The sequence below is a fragment of the Rhinopithecus roxellana genome, chromosome 19 (assembly GCF_007565055.1).
Source record: "Rhinopithecus roxellana isolate Shanxi Qingling chromosome 19, ASM756505v1, whole genome shotgun sequence".
NCBI classification, from domain to species: Eukaryota; Metazoa; Chordata; class Mammalia; order Primates; family Cercopithecidae; genus Rhinopithecus; species Rhinopithecus roxellana.
The window spans coordinates 52,226,018-52,248,122 of record NC_044567.1 but is presented as its reverse complement, the minus strand read 5'-3'; the positions used below and the strand labels follow the sequence as shown (position 1 = coordinate 52,248,122).

The 22,105-nt window shown below is 52.7% G+C and overlaps 1 protein-coding gene across 1 annotated transcript in view; it reads right to left on the bottom strand.

Annotated features, from left to right (window-relative positions):
- Nucleotides 1-6,131: 6,131 nt before the first annotated feature.
- Nucleotides 6,132-22,105, bottom strand: part of USP22 (ubiquitin specific peptidase 22) — a 43,042-nt gene continuing 27,068 nt past the window's right edge. The window contains exons 6-13 of the mRNA XM_010382905.2: nt 21,051-21,198; nt 18,182-18,287; nt 16,549-16,707; nt 14,355-14,481; nt 13,392-13,483; nt 11,445-11,507; nt 10,738-10,887; nt 6,132-9,631 (exon numbers count right to left, since the gene is read on the bottom strand). Coding sequence (XP_010381207.1) covers nt 9,589-9,631; nt 10,738-10,887; nt 11,445-11,507; nt 13,392-13,483; nt 14,355-14,481; nt 16,549-16,707; nt 18,182-18,287; nt 21,051-21,198 — 888 coding nt within the window. The 3' untranslated portion in view covers nt 6,132-9,588. The remainder of the gene's footprint in view (nt 9,632-10,737; nt 10,888-11,444; nt 11,508-13,391; nt 13,484-14,354; nt 14,482-16,548; nt 16,708-18,181; nt 18,288-21,050; nt 21,199-22,105) is intronic.

Here is a 22,105-nt window from a genome sequence, read left to right as displayed (position 1 = left end):
CCCTGCCACTACCCAGCAATTCCAGCTGACGCCTCCACATCTTGGGCGTGGGCTCTGATGGGGTGAGGGGTCGAGGGCTTCTCAGTATTCTACAGCCCAAATATTGCCTGGCTCCGGAGGCGCCTATCGCACCAGGAGCAGGTGCTGCAAAGTCCTTCCCGGAGATCATGAGACGCCTGGTGAGTGAATCACACCCTGGGTCCCATGGGCCAGGGGAGACTCGAGCCCCTCATGGGGCTGGCAAGAGGCCGAGTCCCAGCCACGGCCTGACCTGGGATGGGGATTCTCCATGAATTTGAAGTTGGGTGTCCTTTTCCTGCCCCCAGAGGATCCAGAGGCGCTGGGAGCAGGCAGGGCTGAGCTCTGGCTAAGCAGGGCTGAAGGAAATGCGTCCACCGGGCATCGTGCATGGATGTGTTGGGAGACCCTTGGGTTTTGCCCCTTGAGGAAGGGTCTGCAGAGGGGCCTGGAAGGGAGGATTGCAGGGCAACTCAAGGGGCCCTGAGCACCTCTGCCCCTCCCTTCAGGGCGAGGAAGGGCTGTGCGGTGATGGTTTCATGCTGCAGTGGCTCCTCTGGTGTTTCACTGATGGGGTAAGGAGGCACAGGGAGACCCCAGCCCATGAACACGGTGCCCAGCTGCCGCCGCCCAGGGGTCCAGCTCCACCAGGAGGACTCGGCTCACCCCCAGCCCGTAGGAGGCACAGGCAGGTCCCTGATGACACACAAACCAGGCCCTGCTTGAGAGGGTGCATCCCATGGCAGAGGCCAGGGCTTAGGCCCAGCCTTATGGGCAGACTGGACCAGGACCCGACTTGGGAGGACCCACGGAAGCCCAAAGTCCTCAGGAAGCCCCTCCTTCCAGAAGCCACATCACTGCTGAGGTGTGTCCCCCATGAGGAGCTGCAGGACCTGGTCTGACCCAGTTTTATGAGGGGGTCTCATCCCATGGAGAGGGGTCCTCAGCACTCCAGGGGACTGAAACCCCAGGGGGCCCTGCTCAGGCCTCTGATCCCAGCCCAGAAAGACAGGTCCCCCCACACTTGCTGTCCTTACAAAATCCTTCAGGCTCACCCTGCAACTGTGGGATGTGCTTGTCTTGAAGGGCAAGCGGGTACTGAGGGCCATGGCGCATGCATCATTCAAAATACACAGGGGTAAGTCCCGTGTGCCTGAGGGTGCCTTGGGGACCATGAGGCACAGACCCCGGCTGGCCTGAGGGACGTGTCCTTACACTATTCCTGTGACTCTCTGCTCTGTCTCAAGGAGGGGTCTGGCCTGGTGGGCTGGGCAAGGCATGATGACACTGAGTCCACCCTGCACATGACCCAGATGAAAGTCAGGAGTGTGGTGAGCACTTCCCTGCCCGGCCTCCCCTAGCTGTGGCCTCCTGGGCACAGCCGGACCCTGGGGTGGCCAAAAAGGACCTGGCACCACCCAGTGGAAGGTGGGCCTGGTGGAAACAGGGAGCGAACACCGATCCCCTGCAGGGAACCCTCCCAGCCTGATGCCCGCCCTGTCCCTAGAGCGCCTCATGAAGCTTTCCTGGTGCACCGTCTGGGAGTTTCAGGAGCGACTCTCTCAGAGCTGGGCCCTGGAGGACAACGTGGTCCTCAGGAACCTTCAAACCTCCATGAAGGAACTCACAAGGAAACACTGAGACCTGCCACCCCCAGGTGGGCTCCAGTACCAGGTCCCCTCCCGAGTCACCCTCTGGGACAGTCAGTGGTGGGGAGTGCTCTGGCCCCACCAGCCCTCCTACCTGGTCTTCCTCCTGCATCTCTTCCTCCTCTACTCTTTGTTTTTCTGAGACAGAGTCTTGCTCTGTCACCAGGCTGGAGTGCAGTGAGTCGATCTTGGCTCACTGGAACCTCTGCCTCCTAGGTTCAAGCAATTCTCCTGCCTCAGCCTCCCGAGTAGCTGAGACATCAGGTACACGCCACCACACCCAGCTAATTTTTGTATTTTTAGTGGAGATGGGGTTTCACCATGTTGGCCAGGCTGGTCTCGATCACTTGACTTTGTGATCCGCCCGCCTCGGCCTCCCAAAGTGCTGGGATTACAGGCGTGAGGCACCGCACCAGCCTTCTTCCTGTACTCTAAGGAAGTAAAATGGGTCTGCCAGCCCACAGGGCAGGCACTGAGTGCATGTGTCCTGGCCATGAGGTGCAGATAGGCAGGGGCTGTGGGCAGGACTCCCCAACTTCCCTCCCCAACTTTCCACATTGTCCCCATCGCCCTCTCAAAGGGCCCTGAAGGGCACTGGGGCAGTCAGATCCAGGTGTGGGAGTCCCTGCCCCCACCTCCAAGCAGCAGGAACCCCTCATTCTTGAGTGCCCCTCCAAGGGTGTCAAGACAACAAGGGTGTCAAGACAACAAACCAGGTGGACAAGAGAATCAGTGTCCTGACCCAGAGAGGATTTGGGAAGAGGGCACGGGGGGAAGCCCTGACCCAGAGACACAACCAAGAGTTCAGCTGGGTGTGGGATCGGTCCAGCCCTGGCATGGGGTGGATGGCCTGGAGGAGAGAGGGAAACCCGTACCCATTCACTTCTCACCCACTGTGGAGACAGACCCCATGCGAGGTGGCAAGGGGGTGGGTGATAGTGAAGGTCCCTTTCACCTGAGTTCTGACTCGGGGCTGCTGAACAGCCCTGAGATGAGGGCGTGAGGCAGGAAGCCCCGAGCCAGCCTGTACCCTGGGGACCATTTCAGGAGCGACCTGAAGTTCCCTGAAAGCTCCCCCACCCCAGGCTGCACACAGCCCTCACCCTGGGATCAGCAGCCTGCAGGGGCGTCCTCAGTGTCCGGCCAGGGGGTCACACGGGGACCCGGAGGACTCCAGAGGCCCAGGCCTGTGGGGCCCAGCCCTGGAGAGGCCCGATGGGCTCGGTGAAGATGCCGACCATGTCTTGTTTTTTCCAGCAGAACTGAAGTGAGCGTCCTCGAGGGCGTCCCCTGGCATTGGGCCCCTATCTGAGGGGGACAGACTGGCTCTCCCCACCCCACCAGCTCAGCTCCAGGGACTCATGCCATCAGTCCCTCCGGACAAAAGCCTTGTCCTTGGGAAGCCGAGACGGGCGGATCACGAGGTCAGGAGATGGAGACCATCCTGGCGAACACGGTGAAACCCCGTCTCTACTAAAAAAATACAAAAAACTAGCCGGGCGACGTGGCGGGCGCCTGTAGTCCCAGCTACTCGGGAGGCTGAGGCAGGAGAATGGCGTAAACCCGGGAGGCGGAGCTTGCAGTGAGCTGAGATCCGGCCACTGCACTCCAGCCTGGGCGACAGAGCGAGACTCCGTCTCAAAAAAAAAAAAAAAAAAACAAAAACAAAAAGCCTTGTCCTCCCCCAGCTTGGCCTGATTAGGCTGTCCTCAAGGCTGAGGCCGAGGCCCAGCAGCACAAGGAGGCTTCACCAGAACCCAGGGCAGCAAGCCACTCTGTGAGGGGCCCAGAGGCTCAAGATGAGGCCAGCCTGTCACCCAGTGAGGTCAGGCCTTGTATATGAAAATGCCTGTGCTGGAAGTCTATGCCACAGTGCCCGACAGACCTGGATGTTGGGAGCCCATGGTTCCCCAACTACAATTTTGAACAGGGCTACTGTGCCCGTCACTTCCAACATCTTAACCTGGGCAGCTCTGGAACCACAAGCCAGGCCTGGTCCAGCAAGCCCACTGGGCCCTGACACCAGGCCCTGCCTGGGCTTATGACAGAGAGGACGCAGGTCGAGAGACCCCTCCCAGCAGCAAGGTGGCACCTGCCTGCAACCCCCCTCGGTAGAAGAAGAACTTGGAATGGAAGGAGCCCAGACGGTACCCGCCCAGCTGCCTTACAGCCCCAGATGGCTCCTGGACCTTGGTTTTTATTGCTATTTTATTGTTTGGCCTTTGGGCCTTGGGAAATCCAATGTAGTGGGGAACTTGGTCCCATCAAGGCCTCTGGAGGGAAGGCTGAGCATGGGGGTCCTGCAGCTCCAGCCAGCCAGCCTCAGGCCAGGGGGCCACACGGGAACCCTAGGACTCCAGAGGCCCAGGCCTGTGGAGCTCAGCCCTGGAGAGGCCTTGGGGCCTCTGACTCCACCTGTGAGTCAGAGCCCATTCCCCCAGGTCCTGAGTCCCAGGCCAAGGGGCCTGGCTTCAACTCGAGTCCTAGGAAGACAGCGGCACCACGGGCCCCCAGGTGACCACGTAGGGGACCAGGGCACTGTAAGCCCTGATGCTGTAAGGATTCACATCAGGGAACCTAGGCAAGCCAGGCCAGAGACGCTGAGTCTGTGCAGTGATGAGGATGTGGGGGGCTGGCTCAAGGGGGTCAACAGTTGTGAACACTGCAGCCGCTTCCTGGCCTCATCGCTGCAGTGCAGGCAGGCTGCACCTCGGAGACTGGCCCACCAGCGCCCCGAGTGTCCCAGCCTGCTATGCCAACATGGCACCTGGAGGCTTCAAGGCCCTGCCTGCCACACCATCTCCCTCCTGGAAGCCTTGTCCTGCAGTCTAGCCCCTGCCGCAGCCACAGCAGGCACCACTGCCAAGCGCCTTCCAGCCGGGCTTCCCAGAGGGCAGGGGCGCCCTGCAATCATCGCCTCAGCAGCTCAGACTGTGAAGATAGTTTCATCCACATTCCCACGTTCCCACCAAAGAGAATCCCTGTAGAGGATGCTTTTGATCCTGAGGTGGGGAAAACAAACAGCACGCCAGGTGGATGGAGTCAGCTCCTTTCCCCAGCCACCACGATTGCTGGATGGGCCCACGGACAAAGTAGCCATCAGACAGGCATGGGAGGGAAGAGGTTCAGCATCCTGCTCGTGCCCTGACCAGGCCGACACCACTGCCGAGTGCCCCATCTGCTGATAAGAGACTTGGTGTCGAGCCCTGGGCTGGCACTGTTTCCCAGGAGGACCGGTTGGCCACCTGTGGGCAGGCTGCCCACACTGTGGAGAGGGCTGAGATCAGCCTTCACTGCAGGGAGCCCCTAATTGGACACAGACTCGCCGGCCCTGCCTGTTGCCATCACAGCAGCCCACAGGGCATTGCTTGCGACCAGGGTACCCCATTCAGTGAGGGACACGCAGCCGTGGCCCCTGACCAGGGAACTAACTTCTCACTATGTCAGCCACCACCTGGAAGCAACTGGGCTTACGATCGCGGGTTATGCTGTAGTAGTGAGGTTGTCTTACGAGATGAATTTTATGCTTTCTACTGGAAACCAGTGTATGGTGCTGACTCTCCCATAACCAGGTGTAGTTGTGAGAGTGAAGGTGTCAAAGTGGACGATGTTGAGTATTGCACCCAAATGTCTCCAAGTTTTCCTAGGCCTGTCTGGAAGAAATGGAGCTTTGCTGGTTGGAAGGTCTGAGGACCCAGGCAGAGTGAAGCTTCCCCCAGGGGACCTAACAATGGCTCTATTTAACATGAGGAGACAGAACTAAGTCTGAAACCCGGAGTGTTCACTGGTGTTCTTGGTGTTTCCATGTAAAGGAAGTCAAATTAACTTGCCATAAAGGTTGGCCACAGAAGCATCTGAAAAAAGAGGGGGCAGAACTATTCAGAACTCAAGAGGCTTCAGAATTGAAGATGAGGCTGAGCAGGAGACTCCTGACCCGCTGAGGGCAGGGGAAGTATGTGGGGGCTGCTAGAAGAGGACGTCATAGAGGTCCACCATGGCCTCGTGACCTGTCACAGAACCATGCACCTGAACAGCTGTGCACATCTTCTCTCCACTGATGACAGTATTTCTATCCATTTGCTACTCTCCATGCAGGGAGCTTGCTACAAAATGCACATAACCACAGCCTGGGTCTTGCAATCCACACCTGGCAAGGATTCCGCCTGTCAAGGGCTTCAGGTCTGAAGGTCCATGGCTGTCCGAAATCCTGGATGTCACATTCCCGCCCAAAAAAGGAGGGATGAGGCTCAAGCAGCAGCAGGCCACTCACAGAAAGGGACGAAACGTTGAGTGCGCGGCCTCCCTGACACCCAGACAAGTCTTGAGGCACAAAGCCAGGCTGCAGCTCTGGCCACTGACTCAGACCAGGGACGCCCCCACGCAGGCCGGTCTGCCCTGGCTGCTCTTCTCCCTCCTGCCACCCTCTCCTCGGCTGCTTGTGTCAATAAAAGGAAAACCGGCCAGTTTTCAGAGAAAATGTAGCTTTATTATGACAGAAAAGAGACTACAAAGCATTAGGGGAGGAGGAGGAGTCACACAGCTCCTCAAAATGGGAGGGGAAAGGAAAGAGTAAACATCTTGGTAAATAAAGTCTCCAACCACAGCACAGTCAATTGGATTTTTTTTAATTTTTATTTTCAAACTTACAGTAAACAAAACAATCACTTAAATGGTCAAAAGAACAGCAATTTTACACAATGAAAAGCATACACACCAAGCCAAAATACAATAGCACTCGGGTCTATATGTTGCAGTGGCGCTGGCGCCGGAGGGAACGCCCAGGGAGGTTGCAGTGCTCACCAGGGAGCCCAGGTCCACGGAGGGCCCCGGGGCCGGAGGGAGGCCGCCCACATTCCCAGCACATCCCCTGTCTCAAAGCACTCCCTTCAGGCATCTGAACAGGGAAAGGCCATGTGGCTTCCTGAGAAGCACTGAAAGGCCAGCCAGCATCTCCGAAACGCAGGCCATTTTTAACACTGCTATGAATGTGTTGGGGTCACCGAGGGGGCCCCTTAGTGGTCAGATGCACTTTGTCAGAATTTACACCTACATGGGGCGATTACCAGGCAACGGGAGAACAGGTTTCCTGAATTTCATGGCCAGATGGGGAGCTAAAAGGAGAGAGATTCCTGAACCCAACATGTAAATATTTTGTTCCGACAAAGTAAATTCACAAGAGCACATCAAACACAAGACCTAATGCAAGGGGCAGTGCCGGGGCCGCTGCCTGCCTCCAGTGAGCAGCTCTTCAGCAGCAGGCATGGGGTAATTGCTTAGAACGGCAATGCCACAGTGGAATAAGGGGGATTAACTTGGATACAAAAGTTTAGAATAATGTCCACCAAGAATGCATGTGACTCCACCTCTCTTCCCAGTTCTAATGTTCTCAAAACAGCAGACACCCCTGAATGCAAGTGGAAAGAGGAGGGGGACCAGGGGTTGGCAGTGGGGAGGGGAGGCAGGGCCTGGCCAAACCCGGGCAGCTGTCAGAAAGGCCCAAGGCCCACACACTGCCTTCTGCATTTCCGCAAGACACCCCAGTAAACTAGGGCGTCCCAAGGTGGCAAGCCTTCAGGGAGGCACTGCCCAGCTCAGAATCCTGTGGGCCAACTTCAGTCAACTCTCCTGTTAGATTTGTTCCTGATTAAAAGACTGCTCACAGGCCAGGCGCAGTGGCTCATGCTTGTAATCCCAGCACTTTGGGAGGCTGAGGTGGGTGGACTGCCTGAGGTCAGGACTAGCCTGGCCAACATGGTGAAACCCCATCTCTACTAAAAATACAAAAATTAGCCCGGCGTGGCGGCGTATGCCTGTAGTCCCAGCTACTTGGGAGGCTGAAGCAAGAGAATTGCTTGAACCCAGGAGGCGGAGGTTGCAGTGAGCCGAGACTGCACCACTGCACTCCAGCCTGAGCAACAAGAGCAAAATTCCATCTCAAAAAAAAAAAGACTGCTCATCCTCAAGAGATCTTCAAAGCACTGTCATCAAAACAGCAAAACTTGGTCACAAGGGGCCATTTCTGAAAATCTCAGCCCATCTCTGTTTCTCTAATTCATTTTATAAAGCATGCTTCCACATGAATTACTTAAATGCAGAAAGACAACAGAAAATGAACTGAGCACGTGGGCAAGAAACCGCATCCCTAAGGCTTCTGCCGCCCATGACGGTTCTGCGGGCTGTGATCTCAAGTCCTGTGTTCTCGTGTTTTCTACATTGAGCAGTGAGTAACTACTCAGCTGTTACTGTCACCGCCCCGTCCCCAGCCCAGCCAGCTAAGGAGCTGGGTCTGATCCCCACCAGCTTCTCCATGGCCTGTGAGCTAAGAATACGTTTCAGTTCTTACATAGTTAAAAAAAAAAAAAAAAAATCTAAGTTTCTTGACACGGAACATTATATGCAATTCAGATTTCTGTGTCTAAAAGTTGTAGTGGACATAGCCACACTTCTGTACTATTTATAGCAGAGACCATCTAGCCCACAGAGCCGACAGTGTTTACTCCCTGGCTGTCTATAAGAACACCCGCCCACCCCTGAGACAGATGATCCTGTTCCTGCAGGACTGAAGAAGCCTCAGTTCAGATGCAGCTGGGGCTCCTGGGACAAGCCAGCCTGAGACACAGTTGCTTCATAAACTATTTTTAAGTACTTTTCCTCCCCCTTGCCCCTAGTTTATCATTTCTCAGTGGACAAATGGACAAACCATCTCTGTTTGAATTTGAATACACAGATACATGCAAAATATCTTACAAGGAACAATGCACATCCTTCTTTCTCTTTCAGCTCTGCTGACAAGCTCAATCACGATGTCATTGTACCGCCACCACGCCCGAAAGTACACCAAACGTGAAGCAGAGGCAGACGAGACAAGATGCAGGCTCCACCAGAGGCCACTCCAGCTTTGCGACCAACACACTTGGCTGCCAGGCAGTGGTAGCCAGGCAATGGGACAGAAGGCAAAGAAAATATGAGGGAGGGAACCTATCAGACACCGGCAGAGGCTGCATTTACTCCAGACTGAGATGACAGAGACACAGTATGAGCTGCAGCACAACTCTCCTCCACTGCGCCCACTGCCAGCCACCAGCAGACACCAAGGCACCCAAAGGAGCCAGGCACACAGGGCGGGCAGCAACATAAACAGCACCGATTAAAAAGCAAGACTCGCTCTCAAGACTAAAGGAGAAGTTATCTAAATTTCAGTATAAACTCAGTAATTCATTCACGTTACTAGTATTACATTTATGAAATTCACCTTTGTGGAAAAAGGAGAGGGAGAGGGATAAGAAAATGCCTGTCTCTAGAAAACTGCAAGATGCTTCCACGTGCAGCTTGATGCTAAGTTACCTGCGAAACAGACACGCTTGAAAACGCGACGTAGTGTCCTTACTTCCGAAGCTCTGGAGGCTGCCTCACAGCCGCTGAGAAAATGGAGGTGAAGAATTCCGTACTCTCCGTATTTTAACACTAAAACACGAACAGAAAGGCATCTGCAAGGCCCTCTGTCCCACATACTACACCGCTGTGTCTTCAGCTTACTGCTTTAACGGACCCATAATCTTACGGCAGGCAGGGGCCTTTCCACACCGAGTGCTGGGGAATGCCAGGCGGCGGCCACTCCGTGCTGTGAGGCCCCGGTTGCACCCCCATATCATGAGGATACAGGAGATGTTCTAGTGACGGGTGTACGCTGCTCCTCCCACCCAGAGCACACCCCTCATCTCATCCATCTTCAATGCAGCTCCAGGAGCCTCCCCGTCCGTGTGGTCCATCCCGACCCGATGGGTCCCAGGTGCAGAGGGGCCACATCTGCATGGGAGGTGGCGTCACCAGGCCGGGGAGGCGGCAGGAGGCGGGAGAGGCAGGGAGGATCACTTTGTGAGGCTTGCGTTGCCTTTGTTTTTCTGACCAGCTACAGATAAGGCTACTCGTATTCCAGGAACTGTTTGTGATAGAACAGCAAGTACCTGTGGAGGCAGAGACAGGGAGGAGCTCACATCTAACTCCTAAGACAGGGAGCCGGAACCACCCACCCTTCACGAGGGTCCGCACGCTCGGCGCTCCGCACAGGTGTGCCAGGCCCAAGGTCATGGTTTTGGCTTTTCAGTTCACAAAGAGGAAAGAGCACTTTGCTGGCTAGTGGCACTGGCCCTGCCCATCTCCGCAGCCTGACCACCACCCCCACCCGCCATGAGGTCACCCACTGCCTCACCTGACCTCCCACAGCCTCTCCCCGACTTGCGACAGCCCCACCCTTGTGCAGAGCCCACTGTTTTCAGGTGGGTCCAGTCCAGATCCACCTCATCGCCCTGAAGGCTGTCCTTAATCCCAGATTCTTCCAAATAAAACCTCTCAAGAGGGCTTCCATGTTGCTCAGAATGTGAAGTGCAAAGCCCTCAGGGAGTTCATGGCAGCTGGGGTCCCCCTGACCCCTGGAGGGTCAACAGGTTTCTATGCCATGAAGGAACGGAACTGGAAAGAAGAGAGGAGCTGATAAAGAATTGATGTGGGCCCGGTGGCTCATGCCTGTAATCCCCACACTTTGGGAGGCCGAGGCAGGAGGATTGCCTGAGGTCAGGGGTTTGAAACCAGTTCGGTCAACATGGAGAAACCCTGTCTCTACTAAAATACAAAATTAGGCAGGCATGGTGGCGGGCGCCTATAATCCCAGCTACTTGGGAGGCTGAGGCAGGAGACTGACTTGAACCCAGGAGGCAGAGATTGCAGTGAGCTGAGATCGCACCATTGCATTCCAGCCTGGGGCACAAAAGCGAAACTCCGTCTCAAAAAAAAAAAAAGAGAAGAACCGATGTGTTCAGTTCACGCGGTTAAAAAACAACTGCTTTGATGTTCTCTGTGCTAAGGAAATGCCTCCAGAGAGGGTCTTTGCTCAGGCACCTCTTCTGCCACCATCAAGGCTGGCATCCTATCCAGAACAGGCTTCATTACTTCGGTAAATGAAGGTCAACACCTTCGAGTGGTCCTAGGCTCAGACGTGGGCTGGTCTCAGCTATACCAAAGGGAAGAGCACTGTGGCCACCGCAGGGCCTTCCTCCCACCCGACAGGACGCACCCTTCACTGTCCAGCACATCCTTGATGCTGGCCTTGGTGATGATGGCATCGTCACACTTGAACCACTGGTCTTTGTGCTGCCGGATGAAGCTGGTGTAGTGGCCGCTCTCCAAGGTCCCTTGATGGTTAACAACAGCAAACAGGGAATACCTAGTGCGGGAGGAAAGGAGAGGGAGGGCGCAGGTGGCTCAACGCTGCCATTCAAGGTCATCACCATCAGAAACCAGGCAGCCCAGAGAAGGAGTGGGAGGCCTGTGGGCCTGGCTGTCAACCCCCAGGGCCTCCGGCTGATGCACAGGAGGCTGCAGGAACTAAGGGAGCCTGGTCACATTCCCTGGCTCTAGCCCGGGTCCAGGCGCTTCCTGAAACCGCATCTGGTGGGAGTGGTGACTGCAGTCAGCAGTGGGGATCCTGGAACACCCCAGCCTTTCATTTTTTCTACCACCCCAAGGCAAGAAGAATGCACACCGAGCTTTTCAGATGGAACCTCCCTCCTGCCAGAGACCAGGAGTGGGACTGGGCTCCTCCAACAGGAGGGAACATTCGTGGCACCGCGTGGAGCGGCCTTTCCTAGTGAAGCTGCGGGCAGCCAAGCGGGAAGCAGGTCAGTGGTGGGGGACCTGCGGGATGCCCTACAGGGCAGACAGGAACCCACCCCAGCTCTTGGCTCAAGGCCTCGGACACCCACACCGCTGAGCACCACTTACTTGTTGTCATTGTTGAGACTGTCCGTGGGCTGCTGGTACTGTCCATTCATCCTGCTCTCTTTGCTGTAACAGACAACGGCAGTATTCAGCATGGTTAAAATCATCAGGCCCAGAGATACAAGCCTCTCATGAAACTGACACTTATCCAGGCTTGACCATGCAGACGCTGCACCGGGGTGCGCTTTATGCTTCAGGAAGAAATCTCCCCAGGTTTCGTGAGGACACTGACGCTCGAGCTGTGGAGGCCCCTGCCTCAGAGCACACCTGGGCCCTGGGGCCACCTGGTGTGGCCCCTGGTTCTTCCAAGGTAGGTCCTGAATAGGGCTGGTGATGGGAGCTGGATCTGGAGGAATCCGAGTTTGGTTTGTGATAAAGTAGATGGTGAAGGCGCTCTTCCTCCACATGTAAAGGGTTAGCTTGAACGGGTAAGCTGAATCCATTGCACAACCTAGGCAGGTGCCTCCTCAAAAGGGACAAAGATTGCTGCTCAGTGTTTCATGACCAGCACCTCTCCTGGTGAGATGGGGGAGAGGCGGTGCTGGGAATAGGAAGCCATGCGCATTGTTTACTGCATTTTCCCATGACTGTGTTTGGCAGGAAACACCAAGATCTTTGAGACCCTGACCTTAGAACAGTACTGTCACCTCCCTCAGTACGTGACCATCGTGGTCAGGCTGATGGCATGGAGCTCTGACTCTGCTGGTCTTGTTTTATTCAGGAGGTCAGCTGTGTGCCAGAGCGGCGGGACAGGCTAGTAACTACCAAAAGGCAACATGCTTTCCACGGTGCTGGGGCTGGGGCTGTGGCCGCCAAAAAATAACACCCTGCAAATAACAATACCCAGGTCTCAACCCTCAGAACCTGAGACTGGGACCTCATTTGTAAAACCAGTCTTTGCAGAGACTCGAAATAAAGATGTTAAGATCCTCCTGGATGATCTGCCTGGGCCTTAAAGCCAGTGACCACTGTCATGACAGAGAAGCAGAGGGAACTGGACACAGACTCAGGGGAGCCGGCCATGTGACCCAGAAATGAAGGGAGTGGTGCAGCCACAGAAGGAACATGTGGAACCACTGGCAGCTGGAGGCGCTGAGGAATGGAATCCCCCAGACCCTTGTAGGACCAGGGGGCCCAGACAACACCTTGATTTCAGATTTCCGACCTCTAGAACTGTGAGGACATTTAATTTTAAGCCATCAAGTTTTTGGTCATTTGTCACAGAGCCACAGGAAAATCCTATTTGTCTCATGCATTGGTAACAGCTCAATGCCAAGTGCCCCATAATAAGCAGATGTGGAAAGGAAAATGAAAGCTACAACTGCAAAACCGGCTATGTCTGTCTGTACTTCAACATCTGTTCCATGAATTGAAGTGCTGCCTTCTCGCTGTGATCCTACCTCGAGGACTTTGCCGGTTCGAAAGTGGATTGAGAATTGTTAAGAGAAACATTCAAAACAAAAACAGGATATCTGATGAAAAACCACTCATTAACATGCGCCATATCTTAAGATCCGGATAAATAGATTTGGGGAAGGTAGGGTTTATATTAATATCAAGTCATTTTTTTTTTTTTTGAGGTAAGAGTCTCATTCTGTCACCAGGCTGGAGTGCAGTGGCACGATCTTGGCTCACTGCAACCTCCACCTCCCGGGTTTAAGCATTTCTTCTGCCTCGGCCTCCCAAGTAGCTGGGACTACAGGCGCCTGCCACCACATCCAGCTAATTTTTGTATTTTTAGTGGAGACGGGGTTTCACCATGTTGGCCATGATGGTCTCAATCTCTTGACCTCGTGATCTGTCCTCCTCGGCCTCCTGAAGTGCTGGGATTACTGGCGGGAGCCACCGCACCGGCCAACAGTCATCTTATCATAGGAGATCCGAGCTGCATTTCTGTCCTGATAAGATCACAGCCCCTCCGGACACAGAACGTGCTACACCCCCACCTACCTGGAGGCCATGAAAGGGGTCATATCCAGCTCCAGGGGGAAGGACACATACGTGGTGATCTTCCGCCGCAGCTTGGCTGAGTGTTCAAATCGCTGCAGAAATAGGAAGGGGGCAGAGGGAAGAGGAAAGAAGACCAGAAATGTCACTGGAAGCTTCAGGGGCTTCTTCCAATGACAGGTGTCTGTGTATCTCATTGTATTTTATTGAATTGCCTTGTAGCTACATCTAGAATTACAGATTCAAAAACACAATGGTAATCCACCCAAGTCCTCATGTACAGGGTTCAAGTTCAAGTCTTCAAATGATGCGACTGTTCAGTGGTAACACCAAGGGTACAAGAAGTAATCTCACAGCAAACCCAGCAAAGCACAGAAAACAAAACAAAGATCCATGGCTCGTGGCAGCAAAAACGAGCGAATTGTTCCTTTCACCAGACAGAAGGCATTCCTTTGCCTAGATCAGGAGTCACCCATTCCAGCCAGCAAGCTAGGAATGGGTGCTTTCCATGTTTAAAGGGTGGTAAAACGAAACAAAGAACATGCAACAGAGAACCGTAGGATCGCACGCAGCCTGTGGAGCCCGACATCTTCACTATCCGGGCCTTCAGAGAAAGCGCTTGACAACTCCTGGACCAGATCTGAATGCTGAGGGCCTTTGTCTTAAAAGAAAACAGAAAACCAGAGGAGGGGGCAGCTGGAGGAATGGCAGAAGTAAAAAAAACTTCACAACCACTCTGCTTCCCAAGAAAAGTAACTCACATCCTACTTTCACTGTGAAGCCACTGATTTTGTTTACCGCAGCACAGACAGGAGGACCATTCACTCACATCCTCCCTTCCTCGGTGTTCTTCCTGCTTGCTGCAGTTATGAAAAATGCAACCGCACAGCAAACCAAAAGGCTGAGGGCTGTACTGTGGACTAAAAACTAAGCCTGCCGTTAGAGTTGGCTTTCTGGAAAACTTACTTTGAGATGAAAACAGGCTACGATGGGCAGTTTCTTCATAGTGAGCTGCTTCGTGGATTCCTGGTAGCTATGGCAACCGCTGCATTTGATCTTGGCGCTGCTGCCCAAGTGCTCTGGTCTGGTGAATCTACAGGCGTTTAAAGAAGACAGAAACGGTAAGGGAGATGTGAGAGACAGAAAAATGGGAGAAAAGAGGAATTTTATCTCTTTTCAATGGGTTCATTTCCCTACCAAAAACATACACATACAACTAAAAATGAAACAATGAAAAAAAGAGAAAATGTTGTCCACCTTCGCTGCCTGTCTCTTTAAAGAACATTTATCTTAAATATTTTATTTCCAGGATAGGCCTGGGGAAATGGTAATAATTTTCTAACTACCACATGGCCCAGCAGTTGAATTTAAGCCAGAAAAATGAAAACTAATGTTCACACAAAAACTGTCCACAAACGTGTTACCAGAGTGTTACTCGTAAGAGTCACAAAACTGGAAACACCTCGCTTCTTCCCATGGGTAAATAATTAAAGAAACTGTGGAACACTGTACCATGAAATATGAGTCAGCAGCAAAAAAGGAAAGAACTACTGATCCCAAGCTGCACCCTGGATGCATTCCCAGAGAATTAGGATGCACAAGAAAAGCCAATCTCAAAGGGTTCCCTGTTACATGATTCGGCTGACATGCCAGCCTGAGAAATGTGGCAAGACTCTGTCTCTACAAAAAAAGAAAAAAGGCCCGGCATGGTGTGGCTCACACCTCTAATCCCAGAACTTCGGGAGGCCAAGGCAGGCGAATCACCTAAGGTCAGGAGTTTGGGACCACCCTGGCCAACGTGGCGAAACCCCGTCTCTACTAAAAATATAAAAGTTAGCCAGACATGGTAGCGGGCACCTGTAGTCTCAGCTACTTGGGAGGCTGAGGCAGGAGAATTGCTTGAACCTGGGAGGTGGAGCTTGCAGTGAGCTGAAACTGCACTCTAGCCTGCACTCTAGACACAGCGAGACTCCATCTCAAAATAAATAAAAATAAATAAATAAATAAATAAATAAATAAATCACAAAATCAGCTAGGCATGGTGGCACACATCTGTAGTCCCAACTACTCAGGAGGCCGAGGCAGGAGACCAAGGCTGAGCCCAGGAGATCGAGGTTGCAGTGAGCTATGATGACACCAATGCACTCCAGCCTGCATGACAGAGCAAGACCCTATCTCAAAAAATAAAACATGCAACTTTGGTCCTGCTGACTATGCAGCCAGACAGAAACCAAAGGCTAGTACCTCTTCTAAGGGACACTTCCACTCAACAAGGACTCTTCTGCATTACGTTTAATTGACGCAAATAAAGACTATAAAACAATAAACAGGGTAGGAAGGTTTTCTGCTGTCTTTACAATTGTATGCTACAGCTACTTAAATACACTTTTTTAAAAAAATCACTCACAGTTGTAGTGGCTCACGTCTGTGAGCACTTTGGGAGGCCAAGACGGGTGGATCACCTGAGATCACGAGTTCGAGACTAGCCTGGCCAACAGGGTAAAACCCCCGGCTCTACTAAAAATACAAAAATTAGCCAGGCATGGTGGTGCACACCTGTAGTCCCAGCTACTCAGGAGAATCACCTGAACCTGGAAGGCAGAGGCTGCAGTGAGCAGAAATCACACCCCTGCATTCCAGCCTGGGCGACAGAGCATGACTCTGTCTCCAAAAAAAAAAAAAAAAAAAAAATCACTTTGTAAATACTACTACTTATCCCAAATGAAGCAGTACATGCACAATTTCAAAAACGGCCCTAAGAGTACAGAACATCACAACTAAGTTTCAATCATGTGCAGAGAAGGCTGTGGACCATGGGGAGAGGGCCAGGCACGTCTCAGCTCACATTCCCGAGTAGGTGATTAGAACAAGGGCTAAGGGAGCATCCAGTTTGGCTCTGGGTTCATTTACACGCAGAGGTTGAAATAGCAGATGCTGACACCGACACCTGGTGCTATGCAAAGCTGGGGGACAGAAATATCGAGTCATCTGGTCAAAACAAAGGACAAACTAGCACCAGAGACTGCAGCCAATCCAGGCAATGCTGCATCTCTGCCCAGACTCTGTCCTGGGCATGTGAAAGAGCCCTACTTTGGTCCTGATGGAGCACAGCCTTCCCGCCAGAAGACTCGCCCTGGCCGTGTGGATGCAGGCCTCTCACCGTCGCAGGCAGTCCGTGAGCGTGGTGGTTCCCGACACGTGGCTTTCCCCATTTACCACGTTGCCCTCACTCCCTGGGCTCAGGGGCCAGAACGGGGTGGAAGAGCCGGGGAGATCCAAGCTGATGTCCCAGAAGGGGTCGATGGTGGTGGAGACTCCACTGGAAGCAGAGGGAAAACAATGGCTGTGAGGACTGACACCAACCCAGCTCGAGGCAGCCTGGGGTGGGGGCCATTCCCACATCTCTTCCTCGCTGTGCCCTTTGTCGCAGTGACACTCAGGTGGGATGGGGCAGGAGCGAGAGCAGCCGTGCTCACACCCAACGTGTCCTAGTTCCCAAGGTGGCCCTGGGGAGGGGCGTGTGTGAACTCGGAAGGCGAGCGGCGCTCCTCAAGCAAGCGCTTCCCAGTCTGGAGACCATCACAGTCACTGAGGGACTTGGGAGGAGGATAAACTCATGGGCCCCATCAGAGGCTCTGGATTGAATCCACAGGTCTATCTCAACTGCATCTAGAACTTGGGGCCTGTGACCCTAGGTGACACTGGAGACCTCCGCACACTTCACAGAGTGTGGCTATTCAATGCTGCATTTCACAAGGCCAGTTCCTTGCTAGAAATTTATTTAACAATACAAAAAATGAAAACTCGCAGACTGGGAAATTTACTCTCGATATTTACACGGGATTTAAATCTTGAGACAATCTCCTGCTAATGGAATTCAGTAGTTAAGGGACAGCGAGAAGGTCCAAATTGCTCAGAGCAAACTCGGTTTCTAATGCTCAGAGCCAAGGCCCCTAACAGTCTACGCTCCTTACAGAAAACAGCCCCCGTGACACAGGCAGCACTGGCCTTTCCTGATATTTGCTGGTCTTATACAGTTTAGAAGTGACGATCCATTCCGAGTTCTGAAATAATTTCGGTGCATCATGTCCACGGTTTTTAAAACTTCAACTGGAGTAAAGAACAGAGCCAGGCACAGAGGCCCACGCCTGTAGTCCCAGTTACTTGGGAGGCTGAGGAGGAAGGATTGCTTGAGCCCATGGGTTCAAGGCCAGCCTGGGCAAAATTAAAAAGACCCCATGCCTTAAAAAAAAAAAAAAAAACAGCAGCATGCACTGAGGTTGGGTGAGAGGGTCCCTCTGAGCTAACAAAGCAGTGGATTCTCCCTGCACTCAACACTTGGGGCTCTAAGCAGAGACCACACCTGAGAAGAATCAGGGCCACTAGATCAGAGAAAATGGAACCAGAAACCATAAAATAATGAAAACCAACATACTTTGAAGCATGTATGCAAACAATCCATCATGCATGAGCCACGCCTTCTTGAAGAGGGCTATTTTACTTGGTCCCTGGTCAAGGACTGTAAGATGAGAAATGGGGGAAGCTTCCAAGAACACACTGCTGGCTGTGGACAACAGCCAAGACCTCAACAGGAAGGGCTCGCATCCCAAGGGGACACCTCCGCAAGAGGAAGCACCCCGACCCCACAGCCTTCACTCTCGGGGCAGCTGTTAATCATTTTTCTTGCAGCCTCCTTAAAGACCTCTCAGAGCACACACAACTCTGGAGACTGGGAGGATGTCAGCACGGCCCCAGAGGGTTTGACACTGCCGAGCACACAGGCTCTCACTTACTGGCAAACTTGGCAGGTGACGTCTGACTGCAGCCCACCCGTGAAGATCTGGTCTATGATGCAGTTGCAGTGGTTGGGGTTGTTGGCCTTCTTCCCGTTGTCATCACCTGGGGACAGACCACGGCTCAGGGATTAGCGTCTGCGCGCCCCAAAGATGGGGAGTCTCTAAGGAAAGAGCAGTTCACCCTGCAGAGGCCTGGGGAAGCCAGGGCCGGTGCTTTAAAAGGCCACGTGAGGACACGCCTCATTTTAGCAGAGGGTCTCCTCGTTATTTTAATGTGATGAGAAATTACAGCACTTGGATTTTCAATGCTCCTTTTTCTCACTCCCTAAGAGCCCCACAGCTTCAATCTCGCCAAGAAAATCCACCTAATGCCCAATGACTGAGCACGGTAATTCATTCCCATTTTCATATGAAGAATGATTGAATCAATATTGTTCCGGTGAGACAGCTGAACATACGGCAGGCCAGGTACACCTGGGGAAGCCCCATACAACCCCCCTCCCTGACTAGGTATCATGGTGCCCCGAGTTCAGAAAGTGACACCGCAGGACACTCTCAGGCTGTCCTCATCAGCTGGAGCCCCCGGGGGACAGCGTGTCTTCCAGTCAGTTGCATCTGGAAGTGCCACTCCCATCCTCTCTATTCAATACACGCTTCATTCATATTCATGTGTGCGGATCTGCAAAGAAGAAACTTAAGTAGCAGAACTTAATTCATATGTGGAATACATTTTCTAAATAACTTCACTAGACAGTGGGGACAGGGCACGAGGCCACCTGTATATATGTCACAGTTCAAAGACATTGAATCATGACAGAGGAATAGAAAGTGGCCATTGAGTCTTCTGAGAGGGATCTCAAATTCATGGGACAAAATGTTAGGGGACAAGAATATCCATACAGGAAGACACAAAGAATAATGAACAGAATGGCCAGGTGCAGTGGCTCACGCCTGTAATTCCAGCACTTTGGGAGGCCAAGGCGGGCGGATCAGGAGGTCAGGAGATCAAGACCATCCTGGCTAACACAGTGAAACCCCATCTTTACTAAAAATACAAAAAACTAGCTGGGTGTGGTGGCACATGCCTGTAGTCCCAGCTACTCAGGAAGCTGAGGCAGAAGAATCACTTGAACCCAGGAGGCAGAGGTTGCAGTGAGCTGACCAACCTGGCAAGACGGCAAGACAGCGAGACTCTGACTCAAAAACAAAATAAAACAAGTCAATAAACAGAAAGATGCCGTGGAGGTCACAAGGATAAACAACTGCACGTAACCAAGGGCACGTGGCCAGGCCACCTTGCTAAATGGCTCTGGCAACCACGTTTCTAAACAGAAGAACCTGACATCAGACATTTCCAAGGGAATTCTGTCAGAAGCACGTCAGTGGTTTTGTCACATTTTTGGTCATATGAATATTTTAACAGTGATGCATTTTTGAACAAGTGATTTTTAGAACATCTTTCTGCTGCTTGCAGAAGGCTCTTTGTTATTCTGACTAGGTGCTTGAGAGAATAGCGTAGTCGACTTCCACAGTGCTCTTTCCTCTCATGAATCATACTAGGAAACAAAACTCTACCTAAGCTACTACATACTGAGTAACTTTCATTTGATTTCTAGGGTAAGGATTAAAAGGATCACGCAGTTTTTCAGAGGCAAAAAAAAAGCACCAAAAGAGAACATAACAGTCACATTTGACCAAAACCAGCCATTTTAGCTCAACTGTGGGTTGTTTCTGGGCTATGATCTCAGAACCCACAGGGTGTGCGTAAGCGCCTAGCCCCGGCTGCACAGCCCTGAGACTGATGAGAAGTGATGGGAAGGCCAGCCCACCAGGCTGTTCAACTCAGTGAACTGTCAGAACAGGACTCTGTTCTCTAAAAGACTCCAAGTTAAAATTAACTGGTAGGATATTGCCTACAACTAGCTGTGCCAGCCCAGAGGCCACAGGTAACTCACAAGCAGCCAGGTACCCTGTTAGCTGAGCGCACGGCTTCTCAGAGCATGGCATCTGAACCAGCGGCATCAGCATCGGCTGGCAACCGAGTAGGAGTGAAGTAGCCCTTGCCTCCCAGAGACCTACTGAATCAGAACCGCCAGCACAGGCTTTAGGAAGACCTGCAAGTGACCAGCCCACTGTGTGAGAATCACCCCTCAGTCTCTCTGCCTGTAGAGACAGACTTCAGCTGCAGGTTTCTCACACTGGGATCTCCACCGTGAGGAATGCAGAGGAGCCGATCTTGGCTGAAGTCATTCAGTCCTAGCCTCCCACCTCCAGCCCTAAGAGCTGCCTCCGCCAACTATCAACAGCACACACCTCTGAGAACCTAGTGAGGGCACCACCCTGGGGCCAGGCTATGGAACGATGTTGTGGGAGATGGCCCAGGTCCAATGAGACCCCAAGAGAAGCTTTGCTCGTCCTGTGTCCCAGCTCTCTGGCTATTTCAGAGCAACCACCAGTCCTTCTGGAGAGTCCCCATGGGGAAGGAGATGGTTGGCTGATTGTGTTTGGGGGATGTCCAGAAGCCTCAGGCCTGTTAACCCACAGGATCCCAGAAATGCCAAGGCAGGCAGGGTCCTCAAAGCACAGGCCCAAGAGGGCCCTGAGAACTTGCTGTTCACTGTGATGGGTCACTGAGGACCTGCCATACTGCTGGAACTACTTCCTCGCCTCTTAAAAATAAACCAGGAGGAGCCCCTCTGAGGTCATTAGTTATGGTGACCTCAGAAACAAATGACAACAAACGCTACAAAACAATGGAACGTGTCACCTGTGCCCCTTTTTGCACGAGCGCACACACTTGCTTTGCTTCCTTCCCCTTCGAGGAAAACATCCTGCGTTGGTGGAGGGTGCAGAGCCCAGCGCCCACCTTTGCAGTGTCGGTGGAGCACGTCCAGGGCCGCGATGAGGAACTCGTGGGCATCCTGCTGCTCGTAGCCTGCCAGGTGCCTCGCGTGGGTCCACACCAGGTGCAGCAACTTATACGGGATGTGAGGGGACCGGTGTCCGGAGTAAAACTGCCAGAGGGCAGGGAAAGGAAACCTTGTCAGGAATAAATGTAGACTCTGAACACAGAGTACACACAATCAAAACCTTAATCAGATGCCTACCACTGGCTGTGGCTCATTTGACACAAATGGTTCAATTTTACTTTTCTACTTTTTGCAGTCTATTTTTATCTGGGCTCATTGGACTTTTTGAGTCCTCATATGAATTTTTACCTTTCCACCATCTAGTTTTCCACATATAAGCCTAGAAGATAAATTATGACTTGCTACTATGAGATCACATGCAAATAAAAGTGACTTGATTTGCCCAATACTAGTTTCCTCAAAACACCAGCCAAACCACTCCGGCCCATGGACACCAGCACCGCCACAAAGGGAAGCACATCACTGTGATGATGCAGAATTCACCAGCATCAGCCACAGGACTCTCTGGCTCTGAGGCTAATGGCAATGAGCTCAGGGCTTGCCAACCAATCGATCCTCTCCACCAGCTCCATTCAGGACCCAGACCCAGCAGCACACCTTCTACCCCACGGCTTCCTCACCAGGTCAGACCCACAGAAGAGTCTTGCCTGTGCAAATACAGAATTCATGGCAGTTTTATTCCTCATCAAAAAAACCCAAAACCATAGACCACCCAAATGTGTCCGAACTGGGAAACAGACAACCAGAGCCCATATACATAATGGAACCCAACGCAGCCATCGAAAGCACACGTCATGGATGCGCACAAGACACAGGTGAATCCACCCAGTATTATGTTAAGAAGGGACAGCCAGATTCTGAAAGGCTACTTCCTGCATGCATCCATCTGTATGACGTGCTGGTAAAGGACACTCAAGGGACCGAAGACAGATCGGCGGCTGCCAGGGTCTGGGGACTAGAGGTTGACTTCAGAGGGGCATGAGGGAGTTTG